This window comes from Patagioenas fasciata, chromosome 13 (genome assembly GCF_037038585.1).
Source record: "Patagioenas fasciata isolate bPatFas1 chromosome 13, bPatFas1.hap1, whole genome shotgun sequence".
In the NCBI taxonomy this organism is placed as follows: domain Eukaryota; kingdom Metazoa; phylum Chordata; class Aves; order Columbiformes; family Columbidae; genus Patagioenas; species Patagioenas fasciata.
The window spans coordinates 19,442,320-19,457,459 of NC_092532.1; the positions used below are offsets into that span (position 1 = coordinate 19,442,320).

Consider the following 15,140-nt stretch of genomic DNA (forward strand, 5'->3'; position numbering starts at 1 on the left):
GGAGGACTCACAGAGGAGTTTGGTTTAAGCAAAGATACTACATCTAGTTTTAGATCTCTGTAGCCTTGACATAACAGAGAATTTCTTCTCACTATTTTACTGACAGAGGTGAAATCATAGAATTATTTTGGTTGGAAAAAGACCTTAAAGATCACAGAATCCGACCGTTAGCCTAACACAGTCAAGTCCACCTCTACACCACGTCCCTCCATCTCTACATCTTTTAAACACCTCCAGGAGTGGTGACTCAACCACTTCCCTGGGCAGGACTTGTCACTAGAAGTTAGTGGAACAGGCTTATTTTAAACAGTGTTAGTTACGCAGCTTTTCAGAATATGACCAGAAAGCAGTATTTCAAAAGCAACATTAAAACCTCATAATAGCCACACATCCTGTCCATATACAAATCGGTTTGAAACACTCTGCAGAACCAAATAAAGCTTACAAGCCCCCACACTAAAAGAAAAAATAAAATCATCTAACTTTTGCAAGGAATATTTCTATCCTCTACATCAGTTATTCCTGGGTCAGACAGGATGAGAGGCCAAACAACAACTGGATAATGATATCCGAAAAATCTATCCCATCAAAGGAGCATGCACAGGGAGAGCATTGGGAAAATGTCACTGTCAACAGTGAGCATGTCCATCAACTTTAATATAAAACCACAGACAGAACCTGGAAGAACTCCAAGATGAAGATGACAACACAAAATACAGCAGGAAAACTTTTTGGGCAGACATGAGAAAAAAAAAAGTCATTCTTTGTTCAAAAGCACTGCTTACAATCAGCAATGTAATCCTCCATTAAGGAGACCACCATCACAACGCTTGCAGGGCACCAAGCACTGATGTTCTGGGTCAGTCAGTTGACATGCTCTGCACTCCTGTCAAGAAGGCACATTCTTCCTATTTCATAGCTGTGAAGACTGATGTAGAGAGATTTAGGATGAACACAAGCCTACAGACCAAGACAAGCATGCCAAGCTCAGCATTTTATGTCACATAGACTTTGAAACATACCACCTTGCAAACTGTTGAAAACTAAACCCGTTTAAAACAAACAGCAAAACAAGTGTTGCGTACATTAAGTAAGAAACTCAAATTACCTAATCCATACTTGTCATTTACTAACAGTAGGTTACTTCTCCTATTAATTCACTCCAAGACAGCATCTGTCTTGTGATTTAACAGAATGCATTTTTAAGAAACACACCATTATGAAATACAAAATCAGTCACTACAGAAAGATCTCTTGAGGACCCAGTGTTGCAAAAACGTGTTCAGACTTTATACCAGAGGTTGTGTCTCTAAACTTTCAGGATATTATTGCTTCTCCATCAAAAAAAGAAGAATGCAACGAATCTTTCAGTCTTTCAGAGACTAATGCGCCACTACAACGCTGGAGCTGGCCGGTAGCTGATTTCAGTAATCGGCAAGAAACAAGTTTGCTAAAGACCACACTGCCTATCTGTACCACTGTGTATTTCTGTTATTGCTAATGTAGCTGGCAAGCCTTGTCTGAAGAATCTGACAGCGAGGAAATCACTCACTTGCTTCTTCAGCACTTGCTGTCAACAGCTTGGCAATTACCACCTTCCTTAATGGGGAAAATTGAAAATAATGTCAATTGATAGTCTGGAGTCTTATTAGTTTACAAGCAAAACAAAGCTATGGATCAAAATTCAAAACATAGTAAACTGAGATCAGATAAAGTTTCCTCTCATTTTAATGATTTGATTTTATTCATGCAAGATATATTCTTTTATATAAGTATCAGCCCTGCACCACACATAAACCAAACAAGTCAAAATGTAGGTGTCCCAAGTCCCTGTGTGTAATCAGCAGGAAAGACTGAGGAGCACACTGAAGAATTACACTTTCATGCAAACCAACCAAATGCACAAGCAGTTTTGGGAAGGGATTCAAGGCCATGCTACTATGTCCTGCATAGCAGAAGGTATAGAAAAATCTGAAATTGCACATGGTACCTTGGCAAGGTTCAGCTCACTTCAGCTCCACCAAAGGAGGTTTGAAGCATCTGTGAAAACAGAATCTGAGATTGCATGAAAAGCATAAAAACAGTTGCAGGCAGAAAGCCTTAGTTGCTTTAAGATAAAAGAGAAAATTTAAAAGGGGTTTAAAAAAAGCCAAGCTAGATTTGCATCAGGAAACAGACAGACATTTAAATTCATTCTAAACAATGACGCAGAAAATTTTAGTCCTTACATTATAGTTTTTGACATCTTCATTTTTTTGATAATTAAAAGCTTCTCCTACAGGGCATTATGACAGTCACCTGCAGTTACAATGAAGTCACAACTTTGACTGTGTTTAACATAATATCAGAAGTAGAAATGAAGACTGAAATGGATTGACTTAAAGATAAAATATTTAACTTAACAATTGAGATAAAGGCAAAAGATTGAGACCCAGATACTACCTAGTAGAGTTGTATCTACTACTCTCAAAGATTTCAAAACAGGTCTTATCTAGTGTTTACATGTGAGTGCAACTTGGATGCACTCTCAACAGAACATCAATGATATACTAAGTAGCTCAGTAAAAAATCCACATCTGAAGTGAAAGAGTTGCATTTCAGGTGAAACAAGCAGTCAGGTAGGCAAAGTCCTGTATGCGCACAGTTTTCTGCCACTACCTGGGGTTTAATCAGTGCTAGAGCAGAGTCATAAAAAAGTTAAAATATCCAATTACCCTGTGTAAGCCATACACCCAGTGATGTGCTTTGTCAGGAAATAGTTCCATGTGCAAGACAATTGTCTCAGAAGACAGAATTAGAGTGACAGATTACTTTAGCCAATGCAAAATGGAGAGAATGAATTGTATATAACTATATGCAATGCACTGAGTAAACCATGAATACGTTGAAATGCTCTGAACAGTGATCATCGTAGAAGAGCTTTCAATGAAATCAGACACATTCACACACTTTCATCAGCTAAAAGTTCCATCCCTAGCTAACCACATTCAGCAGCCAATTTGCTACTCACTGTTTGTATTCACTGACTTACAAAATCAAATGATTCAATTGTCATAGCAACTGTGTCCCAAATTTGGGTTGTCAAGGTAGATGCAAACAATTCCATCTCTCTGTTCATACGGCTCCTTCTTGGGCTGATGCACCATTCTACATTGGGATACTAGAAAAATTAGGAAGTGCTATTATGTGTGAACAGAAAATGCAGATGTGGCCATAAAATGGCAGTGGCAGAGGAGTTCTCACTTCAGGTACTGCTGATGGTTCAGGGGGCCAGAGAAAAGCAAATACACATGAGGCTGTGGGCTTCATGGGAGGGGGCACCTGTAGGACACAGGGAAGAGTCACCAGGGGGCTGACTGTATTTAGTCAGGGAGCAGGGCAGTTCTCCAGAAAAACTGTAAACTTTATAATTAATTAACAGCCACGTTTTCTAGTTTTGTGCAAAAAAGTTCAACTGCCAGTTCTAAAAGTTTCAGAACATCTTAAAATGGCCTACACTTATGCTTAAAAAGTCTCAAGTTTGCTAAAACTCAAGACTAGCACCTTCACTCTTCCTATCTGGGTCACTGAGAAATGACTAACAGAAAATCACCACCGTCCTTCAGTTGCTCATTAGTCCAGAAAAAAAGACCCAGATAAGAGTTCCTAGAACTCTGATCTCCTGCTTGTTTCTCACATAATGTATCAAAGTCTATCCAATTATCACTCCTTTTGTAGCTAAGTTGCAGGTGTTCACTTTTTTTTAATACCACATATTGATCTCATACTAGGAAGACTTGTCAGTAATTAACTATGAGAACAGGAGAAAGGGAAACTATCAGTTCAGGCTGGCTAATTGTAACATAACAGAATTGGGATGTACATCTGTGGTGTTTGATCCAGGGTCAAGCTATCAAACTCACCACACTGATGCACGCCTGTGTAGATCTACCTCTTAACTTTTGCCTGCAGCCTCCTCTTTGCTTCTGTATCTTCTCTCCTAAAGAAGTGTCTCTACAGAGTGACATGAAAGCAGCTCAGAATTCTACCTGCATTACTTTGTCTTCCCTCCAATAGAAAGACCATTGAAGCTTCAGTGCCCTACTTGCATAACTTCTTGAAACATTTTTTGGGGTTTAGGTGAGCTATTCTGGCTACCTGACTCCTCTACTGCAGTCACAAGTTACATGAAGTGTTTGCTTGAGATTCATTGAAACTCCTCTGGTCACCCAAAGATTTAGTAGCCTGTAAGAACTATAAGAGCAGTGCTATATGTTAAACTTCTTAATAAACCTGCATAAAGTGTAATGTCCTTCTCAAAGTCATGCTATGAAGGCGATGTGCAAATATTAAATATGAGAATGGAAAATGACTGAAAAGTATTAAGTAGAAACTGCAAGTAACTGCTGACAGTGCCTGAAAGCTAATGATGCTAATTAACAATGTTACCAGGGGTAGGTCTACAGAAGCAATGGGGAATGCAATAGCACAGGCTTGACTTTTCTGTTTGCTTAACAGAATTCTTATCAAATACAAATTAAGTCAGAAAATGGCACTCCGTAATTAGGATGGCTAAATAGCAAAGAGAAGACAAAGTAAACAAGTAGTGTTACCTTTCTCATAATAAATTCACAAACAGCTTCTTGTATTCATTTGATTAAGCTTGCAATGTAAAGATACCATGCATTTCCCTCCACCAGCTATGGAAGGAAACAGACCAAGTGGAAGTTACGTGATTGTTTAGTCAAGGAGATTGATTCAGTCTATTTTAGAACATAAGAACATTATGAAAAAACATAGTAGTATGTGTCTTTCTTTAAGGGTTCATATACCTGCTCTATTAGCATGCTGCAAGTCAAAGACATATGAGGGGTTTTGAACTGCAAGTGATACAAGAATGATGACATGGCAGCAGCCACAACTCTGAGGTTTGTGCTTCAGAATGATGATTTTGTGCAGTTTTGCTTGATTTGGACATATAGGATTGGCTACTGATACCACAGATGAACTGGGAATACCAAGTTCTTCGACATTATGAAAGCCCTCAAGTGGCACACATTAGAAGTCCCTTAATGTGTGTACTGATCTCTACTGTGGTTCCCCCATTTGTAATTTTTTCTTGTTCAAACTGATAGATGAACCTTACGCTTCTAATTATTACCAGGGTATGCCCTTCAGAATTGCATTGCTTTCCCCGTATTTGGTACTTCTGTCCAGAGACTCCCTTACTTCATTAAGATGGAAAGTCATTTCAGTCACAAAAAGCCAGAGTAATAGTGTTTTAATCAACTGAAGTGCACACAAGCTGCTACCATCGTAAGTACTCCATGACACAAACAGCACAACACCGTGATGCCTGCTGCCTGTGGGATGGAGAAACTGCAGATTTGGCTGACTGAGAAATACGAAGCCAATGGTTTCACTCAGATTCAATGCCTACCTCTCTGAAGCTGACTCTGATTGAAAAGCACAAGATCAATATGAATAATTCAGTTTGTGCACTATACTAGCACTGGAGATGGGAAAACGAGGGTGAATGGTTCTCTCTTTGGGAAGTATTCTACTCACCACAACTGCTTAAGAATAACCCACAAGTCAAAGTTAAAAGTTACCCGAATAGATTGCATTTGAACTATTAAAAATTGCATGCTTGGCAAAGTAAGATTGAAATGAGAAGCTAAGAACTCAGGAAGAATGAGTTATCTGATTTACAAAGGAATCCACATATGGAAGGAGGAGATAAATAAACTCTAAGCCTCGGTGGTGTGGCAAACTTCTCATGCCTTCCCAAAACAGGGCAAAAAATAAAAAAAGCAGTCCTTTACTTAAAGAGTCATATTTAACTACTTAGAGCTCCAAAGGGCTACTTCAGAGACTGAAAAATAGCCACGGTACCATTCTATCCACCACCCTGCGTACAAAGGAAATAACTATCACACCTGACTTATGTCTTCAGCTCCTTTAAACCAGCAAGATGGACTTCAAGAATCAGGTTCTTCATCACAAAGTGTAACGGGAGACAGATGTTGCATCCCAGAACCACAGAGGCGTAAGAACATGAGAATATTTGAGTTCATAATTCAAAACGTGACAAACTAAAAATTTGATAAGTTTGGCAAATGCATCTACCAGCCTCTGCTTCTCATCTGGAATAGTAACAAATAATTTACTACTCTTTGCAATGTGAAGTTAAAAACAACCACCACCAAAAAAACTCACTACCAAGTACATACTGTAGCAACAGAAATCAGAATAAAATGTTCACAGTAGCACCTAGGATCTTTTTTTTTCCAGAAAAGCCGCACTACAGATGAGTTCCCCAATAATTCACTCTTAAAATTCATAAATAAAAATAATTCTTGCCATATATATATATATATATATAACTATTCTGCAATCAAATACAAAAAGGTGCCATAAGAGTAAAAGCTGTTATGGAGACTGTTTGACTGCTTTCAAGAATGACAGATAGGTTCTTTGGTCAAATTGCAGGAGGCTCAAGGTTTTCCTGCATGCAACCTGTCATTCATAGAGAACACAGTAAAAATTGTTTGTGTTATTTTTACCACTGCAACAATTAGTGTGAAACAGATGTGAAAACAGACACTATGTGTCTCAGAAATTCATGACTTCTCAGGTCTCGGTAGAACACAATGGCATGTGCCCTGTCACTGAGCATTAGCTTTGACAAGAGCCATGCAGCCTATCGTTTACCCAAAGCAGTCCCCATGAAAGTGCACCCATCTGTGGGAAATGACAGCACATAGCCCCACTTTCACGAGGGACTCAAAGAGGTGAGATTATATAGATTCACTGTATAGGTTTGCTTCTTTCTTGATGCACCGTTTAAGATGTGCTACAGCTTTGCTAAACCTTCACTTTGCCTCATTCTTTTAGTTTGTATTGGAGTGAGACACTGTGTATTTAACTTACATGGAGGGTTTGAGGGGGTTTTCCCTAAACAAACTATAAATTTCAGATATAAAAAGGATATACACATAGCATACAATTAAACCAGCTACACATATGAAGTTTGTTCTATTAATTAGGCTTCAATTTCAAGATAAAAAAATTTCTATCAAGAGGCTTATACATAAAGTATTCCAAATATGTTCACTACATATGTATTTTATATATGCAAACCCAAACAATTTACAATGCTAGCTATATTAAAAATAATTATACCTATTCAATGAGCACTATTCATTCAAGTAGGTAAAGAATTAGACACCAGAGTAAGTTAGGATTGGAAATGGGCAGTTCCTTTATACTGCAAAAGCTAAGAGTTGATTTTAAATTACAAAAAGAAAACCCAACACACTGGAAAAATATGATCTGACCCATACTTTGGGAAAAACCTTTTCAAACTAGAAATTGTTCATGCTAACCAGAATTCTGAGTACTGGTTTACTATTGATTCTGTCATGAAGTACATGTTGTTGTGTGTGAGCAAAGACCTAAGACTGCAGCGCATGCGGATAGGACACGACACAGATGTTCATGCAACAAGGGTAACAGCCCTTCCAGAGCATATTTCACAGATCAGGATGAAGCAAACGAGCATACACTGCTCACAGACGCCCATTAAGGGATGGAGTCACAGATGCAGACTTGAAGTTATCATTTTTATTAAAAAATATTTCAGCTGTGGTGCAGTCTCAGAACACAGAACAAACACCAGAAGTAAGCCAAAATTAAGTCCTGAAGCAGAGAGAGAAGGCAGAGAGGCAGAGCTATATAATGTTACACAGAGAAGATGAAGACCATTTTATTATGTTGCTAGTAGCATTTAAAAAAAAAAAAGCACACAACGGGTTTGACTATATGGTAGGACTGGATGAAGCATAGGGCTCGTATTTCAGGAAATACAACACAAGCAAACATAAAGCATAGGCCAGGCTCAGGTCTGCAAAATCATGGTTGCACAAGGAGAAAAGAACACCATGAAAAGTGACACAATGTACAATTGATGGAATGGTTCTGCCTCTGAGCACTAGTGAGATGTTGGTCATCATCATGCCTGGCACCAAATATTTAATGATCACTAACATCACTTGGGTGCCACAGACACCAGCAATTTTTTTAGGGCAAAAAAAAATTACCATTTAGGCAATAACATCTGAGAGTTCATAAGTAACATGGACAATAAAGATGTAGCATAACATTAAATGTAGATTTTTATTAGTATAGTAGATCAATGCAATATAACTTCCCTGAGTTCACTGCACTTGAGGTTTTTTCCACATGTAGCTTTAAATCTGAAGTGACAGACTGTATCATGAGAAAGACAGCTAAAGGAAGCCAACTTTGGATGTCACAAATTCAGAAAACATTGAAGAGGACTGGCAAGTGCTTCACCAAACATTTACATTAAACATGAATTGTTGTTCTGATTACATCTTAAAGCCAGTAAATGAAGAATCATTTCTATAAACGCTTACTCATCTCTTACTAGCATTTATTTTCAATTTTTTGAAGCATAGCATATCAGTGCAAAGTATTAATCTCCAATAAGTTCCTTTATGAAACACTACTACAAAAACATAACCAGTCATAATTAACCATGAAAAGATAGATCTCGAACCTGCTCTTCATACTTCTGTGGATCTTTTAAATAATTATTACTCAAAGCAGATGCATACCAACTTTAAGAGGTAATTATACAAAGTGTGTGGTTTTGCTACAAGCTCTTAGTGCTACCACTGGAATCAGGACAAATGACCACAACTAAACAAACCTGGGGGAAAAAAACTAACCCTAACTTTCACATTATGATTTGGACACAGCAAATGCTGCAATATTTTCATATGTTTCTGTTCAAAACACTTGCTCATTTTTCCAATAGTTGACCAATTCTTTTCTCACTGATTTAAGTCTTCAATTATGAAAAGCTCAAAATGCCTTTAGAAAGGGAGTGGATTTGTAGACATTACATGATGTTCCAGGGCAGGCTGCACAACCATTCTCCCATCTTTCTATGATAGGTATAACTAGTTCACAGTGGGAGAAACATTTAAATACATATATTCTCACCTACACATGTTGACACTATTGACAGCCAAAGTAAATCTCCATGATCCAAGACAAAGGAGGAGGAATGACTTAACAGTACTCAATCCAGGTTAAAGAAAGATCAAAAATTAGATACTTGAGAGGAATAAATTGGTACTTAACAGAATGGTTAGTATTATCTGTAATAGCATTATTTTAGGAATTCCTAAGTGCATTATATTATTAATACACAAGAAACCAAAAGATATCCATAGAAAATAAGCAGAATTGACCAACCCACACAACAAGACTAAATTTCTTAACCATGTTATTGTTTCAAAATCCTCCAGAATCCACACAAGGAGCATATAGATTAGCTGTTTTCTCTTTAGAATACAGCTTTCTGATGTCATTTTGCAACTAAACACTTTTGAGAAGCAACTAGGAAAAAGGCTTAAGACTCCTCCTATAAGGTGTCTGGAACATATTTCTGATGAAGTAAAAATAACATGCCCTCTGCTTTTAACAGACATAGAATCACAATATCCCCCATCCACTTTAACTGGAGTTTATTGCTAACAAATTGCCACAGTGGAATTAAATCTCAAACACAAACCAGAAGAGTAATGAGTATGGCTAGATGAGATGTAACAGCACAAATAACCAGAGCAATTTCACTGAAACTCTACTGTAAACACCAGTTTGTAGATCCAATTAAAAAAAAAAAAAAAGGATCATAAGCTGGACTTGTTACTTTAACTGCAATAAGGCGCTGTGTGAGCTATGTACACACACTCTTTCTGAGACCTTTCATAGTACCATAAAAGTTGAGTTGATAGACCGAGCTATCCCAGTGATGCTTTCACTAATGCTTTGCAACACCTTTACCTCTAATTGTCCTCATCAAAAGGCTGTGGATTCATAATGCAGACTCCTGAAACAGAAGCCTTCAAGCAACTGAAGTTCTCCAGCAAAAGTGCCAGCGATAACAACATATTTATAAACTGAAAAGCCCCAAACTAATTTAATTATTAAGAAGCATTTCCATTATACATTCTTGTATTATTAACTTATACTTAGTAGAGGTTAGGAACAGTAAAGAGATCCTACACATCTCCTAAAGCTGCCTTCTAGGATTGTCATATCTTAATTAGTATATTTTCAGGTAGACAGCACTGTAGAAGCCAGAAGATTTAGCAAAACGCAATTCTGTATTGTTTTGTCTCTCCAAAACTCCACAAACATTACCTCACACACAACTCTGCTCCGTGCTGCTGTGGTTTTACAGCAAAGGATAATACTCAATGCAAGTTATTACTATGATTAAGTACCAACTATCTAAAGGTGGAAGGGCCAGGGAGGCAGAGAGAAACACCAGCTTTAGGTAAGTACACAAAGAACAGCCATTGTTAGAGTTCTAACCTGGGATCATGAATCTCAGCTGCTTCTCGTTCTGTTCCTGGCCTTTCAGCTGAGGTTAAGCAATCACTTTTCGCCATCTCAGTTTCCCCATCTGTAAAAGAGAGGCAGAAACATTCACTCCATTTCACAATTGTTATGACATTTATAAATAAAGAGGCCTTCCAAGGACTATTGTTACTATGAAATATACATTAATTATGATTCACCACTGGTCTATTTATCATTGCATTAATAGAACTTGTTCCTGTTTTCCTTTCAGTTACTGAGGACACATCAGTCCAGAAAAAGAAAAAAAAAGAAACTAATGTTTTTATTTTTACTAAATAATGACTTCAATTTCTTTCTTTGTTTAGGGATAAAATATAACATGGGATTCCAGCAACCAAAAAAAGTAAGTTTTCAAAAGTACATAAGGAGAATTGTACCCGAATCCTGAGTACAGAGCACATATAGAGATGGCTCAGAAAAGGGCACTACAGTGGAGATGAAGCACTGACAAGGAAAAACACATCAAAGCTTTGCCAAGAAGTGTAAATTTTCCTTTTAAAATATGAATTTGATAAGCCAGGCAACTTTAGTCTTATGAGCTTTTTCCTAGACTGGATATTGCTAAAAGATACTGTAAGCTTTGCATATGTTAATATTCTGTATGAAATCATACTGATCAATTGAATGTCTCGAGACATGCTTAAAAATAGGCTAAAGTAAAATCCTGGTGAAATTCCTCCATCTAGTGGCTGTCAGCGCACCCACAGCAGCAGTAAGGGTGCTGTGGGCTGTCAGGATTTCATCGTTAAAGGACAAGTGAAAAATATGCAAAGGAACAACTGTGCAGCTGCCAGCTGTTCCCCAAATGCCATTGCCTGGTGGAATTGGCGTGATGCGAGCGACATCACCACATCTCTGCAGCTCCAGCCTGACCTTCTGGATGAAGAGTTACACTGACAGAAAACATTCACATCGTGGCATTAGGGTTTCCCAAAAACTGTCTGTTCATCACCACCAGAGGTGTGAATATCAAGGAGATCGAAGATTGAATTTCAGCCACTCTGTAAAGGGTAATATTTCAAAATAGCTGAAATTTTACATAGACAAAAACTTCAATATATCATTCATCAGAAACAACCTCTGAAGATGAGAGCACTCCCAACAACTGAACACATAGTGTCTTGTACGATAAATTATCAGTTGGTTTCCTAGTCTGCATATCATGTACCCCTTCCACTACCAGAATAGCCAGCAAAACATTTTATAAACCCAAGTTCTGCAGCAATTTGCACAGTACTCTAAAAACTGTGTTTAATATTGTTCTGTTCTGAGTTTTACACAGTAGTTACCAATTTAAGCAAGTCACCTACAAAAGAATAAGATTTTTTCTTTTGTCACCAGTACTTTTGATAATGAATACCAAGTCTCTTTTTTGAAACTTCTTTAAAATCTCCATAACAGCACAAGTTTGTTACTTACATCATCGCTTTCTTCAGCAAACAGAAAGACTTGCAAAAAAAAATCACTATGAAGATTTAATCTACCACCTTGAAACAGCATTACACTACTACTATACACCTAAAAAGTCCATCCAGTATCTTATTTTTTGAACCCACTTTAAAATACTATTAGACAGCAAGTAAAGACTGAAAATATAAATTAGCAATTTATAAAACCTCTAAACAAACATTAAGTATTTGGGGTAAGCAATAAACATGTTACAACTACATCTGCTTCCTCTGCTGAAATACTCCCTTATAGTTCATATGCCACTCATTTCCCAGGTGAGATCTCCAAACAGGGATGACATGCAGTTAAACAGTGTCCAGAACCTCATTTCAGTCTTAGAGGCACAGATGTGTAGACAAGGATGAAATTCGGCTGTTCTGAGAAGCTGGCAGTAGCGGAGCACACCTGGGCTGTATGCCAGAAGCAGCATTAACCACTGAGAAGCACCTAATGAAAACAAGCAGGTCCCAGAGACCCCTTACCACAGCCCCAGCTTGCTTACAATGTTTTCACTTGTCTAACCCCAGCCAGAGCTTCATTCGCACCCTTCCTGCTTCTCATGAGGTGTCAACTGCTTTGGTGCCCGGCTCACCTCACTCAAGCCTCCCTTTGGGGTCTCATCTCATGCTGCTCTCAAACCCCCTTCTCTGCAAAGCCTCCATGTTCTCTCTGCTGCCCTTTCCACTTGCTTCTTCCCACTCTGGCTCCCTCTGCATCTTCACTCCACTATAAACCTCTCTTCCCTGTCAGGCTTCACTGTCCACAGCTGCCCTCACTGCAAAGAGAAGCTACAGAAAGCTGGGGAGGGCAGTGGAACACATTTGGGTGACAGCAGGCACTCTGGAATTAAGTCCTCAAAATACTCAGATACCTTCATAGATACATTGTCTTTGAAATTCCCAAGACGAAAGTCTCTATCAAAGTCTGGGTACAGGCACCAGCTAAAATATAATTAAACCCAAATCTGAACTGGAATTTAGGAGTTCAGGCTCATCTCAGCATTTGAGTTTCACATAAGCACAAAACAAGATGACAAGAGAGAAGTCATTACCACAACACAGACACATCACGGTGGACTTGCAGAAATGCATTTCGTTGTACAATTTTGCTTGGTGTATGAAAGAGCCACATTAAGTTGTACAAGCTGTTAGCAGTGACAAACACTCATTTACTAACATCTTTAATCTATTTTTCCCATCAGGACTGTGTTTCCAGCAATAATCAGGGTAGAAGATTAAGAAAAAATACTGCAGATGGAGTAGCAACGGTAAAGCAGGACGATTCATTACACCTATCTGAAGATGTGCCCACTAAGCTTCAAAGCACAGACAGACGGCAAAGCAGCATAATGTTTGCTATGAAAGATCAACAAAAAGGTGAAGAAATTAATTCCATCAGGCTCCATAAACGGAGGAGGAGATTTATAATTAAAAAGAGTCCCATTCTGATTTCCATGAACAGCTCCATTCTCAACCTGCCCACGCTTAAATCTGAGGATAGAAACAACAGTAAGTGGAAAAGCCTCTACCAGATCCAAAGAGAAAGAAAGCGAATTATGAGGGAAACTTGTTCTAAATACAAGAGTAATAATAGAAGAATAATCACTCCTTATCACGTTTCTAGAATATTTGTAGAAGATAAATACAGAGTCTTATACTGTGAAGTACCAAAAGCCGGCTGCTCTAACTGGAAACGGGTGCTCATGGTTCTTAACGGGCTGGCTTCTTCCACAAAAGACATCCAGCACAACACAGTGCACTATGGAAACTACTTAAAAAGACTGGATGGCTTTGATCACAAAGGAATTTATCATAGGCTCAACACTTACACAAAGATGCTTTTTATTCGTGAGCCTTTTGAAAAGCTAGTGTCTGCATTTCGGGACAAGTTTGAACATCCAAACAATTACTATCACCCGGTTTTTGGAAAAGCCATCATTTCCAGATACCGCGTCAACGCCACCAAAGAAGCATTAAGGACAGGCTCTGGAGTCAAATTCAAAGAGTTCATTCAGTATCTCCTGGATGTTCACAGGCCGGTGGGTATGGATATCCACTGGGATCATGTCAACAGGCTTTGCAGCCCATGTTTAATAGACTATGACTTTGTTGGGAAATTTGAAAGTATGGAAGATGATGCAAACTTTTTCTTGCACTTGATTGGTGCTCCACAAAATTTAACTTTCCCCAAGTTTAAAGACAGGCACTCCAACGAAGAAAGAACTACCACTAAAATTACCCATCAGTATTTTGCACAGCTTTCTCCTTCTCAACGACAACGGAGCTATGACTTTTACTATATGGATTACTTGATGTTTAACTACTCAAAACCTTTTGAAGATCTATATTAAGCTGGGACACTTCCACAGTCATATCAGTCAAATTGTATAACAAATCCAGGTGGCTTCTATTTATATATATATATGTCTGTTAGTAAACAATCGACTGAAGAGCAGGAAAAAACCCAAAACAGAACATAAACTGCTAGTGATGTTTACACCTTCACCTTAATTGCCTCCTTTTTCAAATCATATTTTTTCTATAATTTCTCCATATGAAATGTATGTACATACATGTATAATATGTCAGGGCTCCCAAATAAAGCACATAATTTTCTATGCTGGTGTGGCCTGTGTTTGCATTGGGAGCATGGTTTGAAACTGGGGAAACACAGCTGACAATTCTACAGTGGACCCAGTATTTCAAAGTCTTTACTATTTAGAAAGTAAGTCTGAAAGTGACAGGATATTAAATTACGCTGAGTAATATTTATACTTCATTGAAATTTGCAACACATGAAGCCATAGACTAAACAGGGACCATGTATCTGAAGGTGGTCATACATTGCTATTTCCTGATATTCATATGTTAGTTGGGGACAAAAAGTTTATCACATACTGTTCAAAAACACACTGGTGAAGGCAACTAATACTTAATGACCATGTGAGTGCAGTATTAAACCAGATGTCGCAATTGAGAGTGAGGATGTGTTCTCCCCCTTCAATATTTCCCTTATAGCACATTCATCTGAAAAGGATAAAATGCAGGAGAGAACATTTGCATCTTTCTAAATGTTATTAAGATTCTTTTAATCCTTTGCATTAACATAAATCTCTAGTTTAATCTTTATAGTCACCAGGAATATCAAATCTTTCCTTCATAATAACAAGTAAGAATAAACGCAGCTTCCTGCCCAACAGGGTAGTTCTTTTCGTTGCTGCAAATAATTTGCACTTGCGTTTTTCAGTAACA

General features: G+C 38.0%; 1 protein-coding gene across 3 annotated transcripts in view; it reads left to right on the forward strand.

Moving 5' to 3' along the window:
- Positions 1-14,490, forward strand: part of CHST8 (carbohydrate sulfotransferase 8) — a 165,145-nt gene extending 150,655 nt beyond the window's left edge. For all 3 annotated transcript variants that reach the window (XM_065848038.2, XM_065848037.2, XM_071814329.1), the window contains 2 exons: positions 10,746-10,783; positions 13,091-14,490. In XM_065848038.2, coding sequence (XP_065704110.1) covers positions 10,746-10,783; positions 13,091-14,239 — 1,187 coding nt within the window. In that variant the 3' untranslated portion in view covers positions 14,240-14,490. The remainder of the gene's footprint in view (positions 1-10,745; positions 10,784-13,090) is intronic.
- Positions 14,491-15,140: the final 650 nt, after the last annotated feature.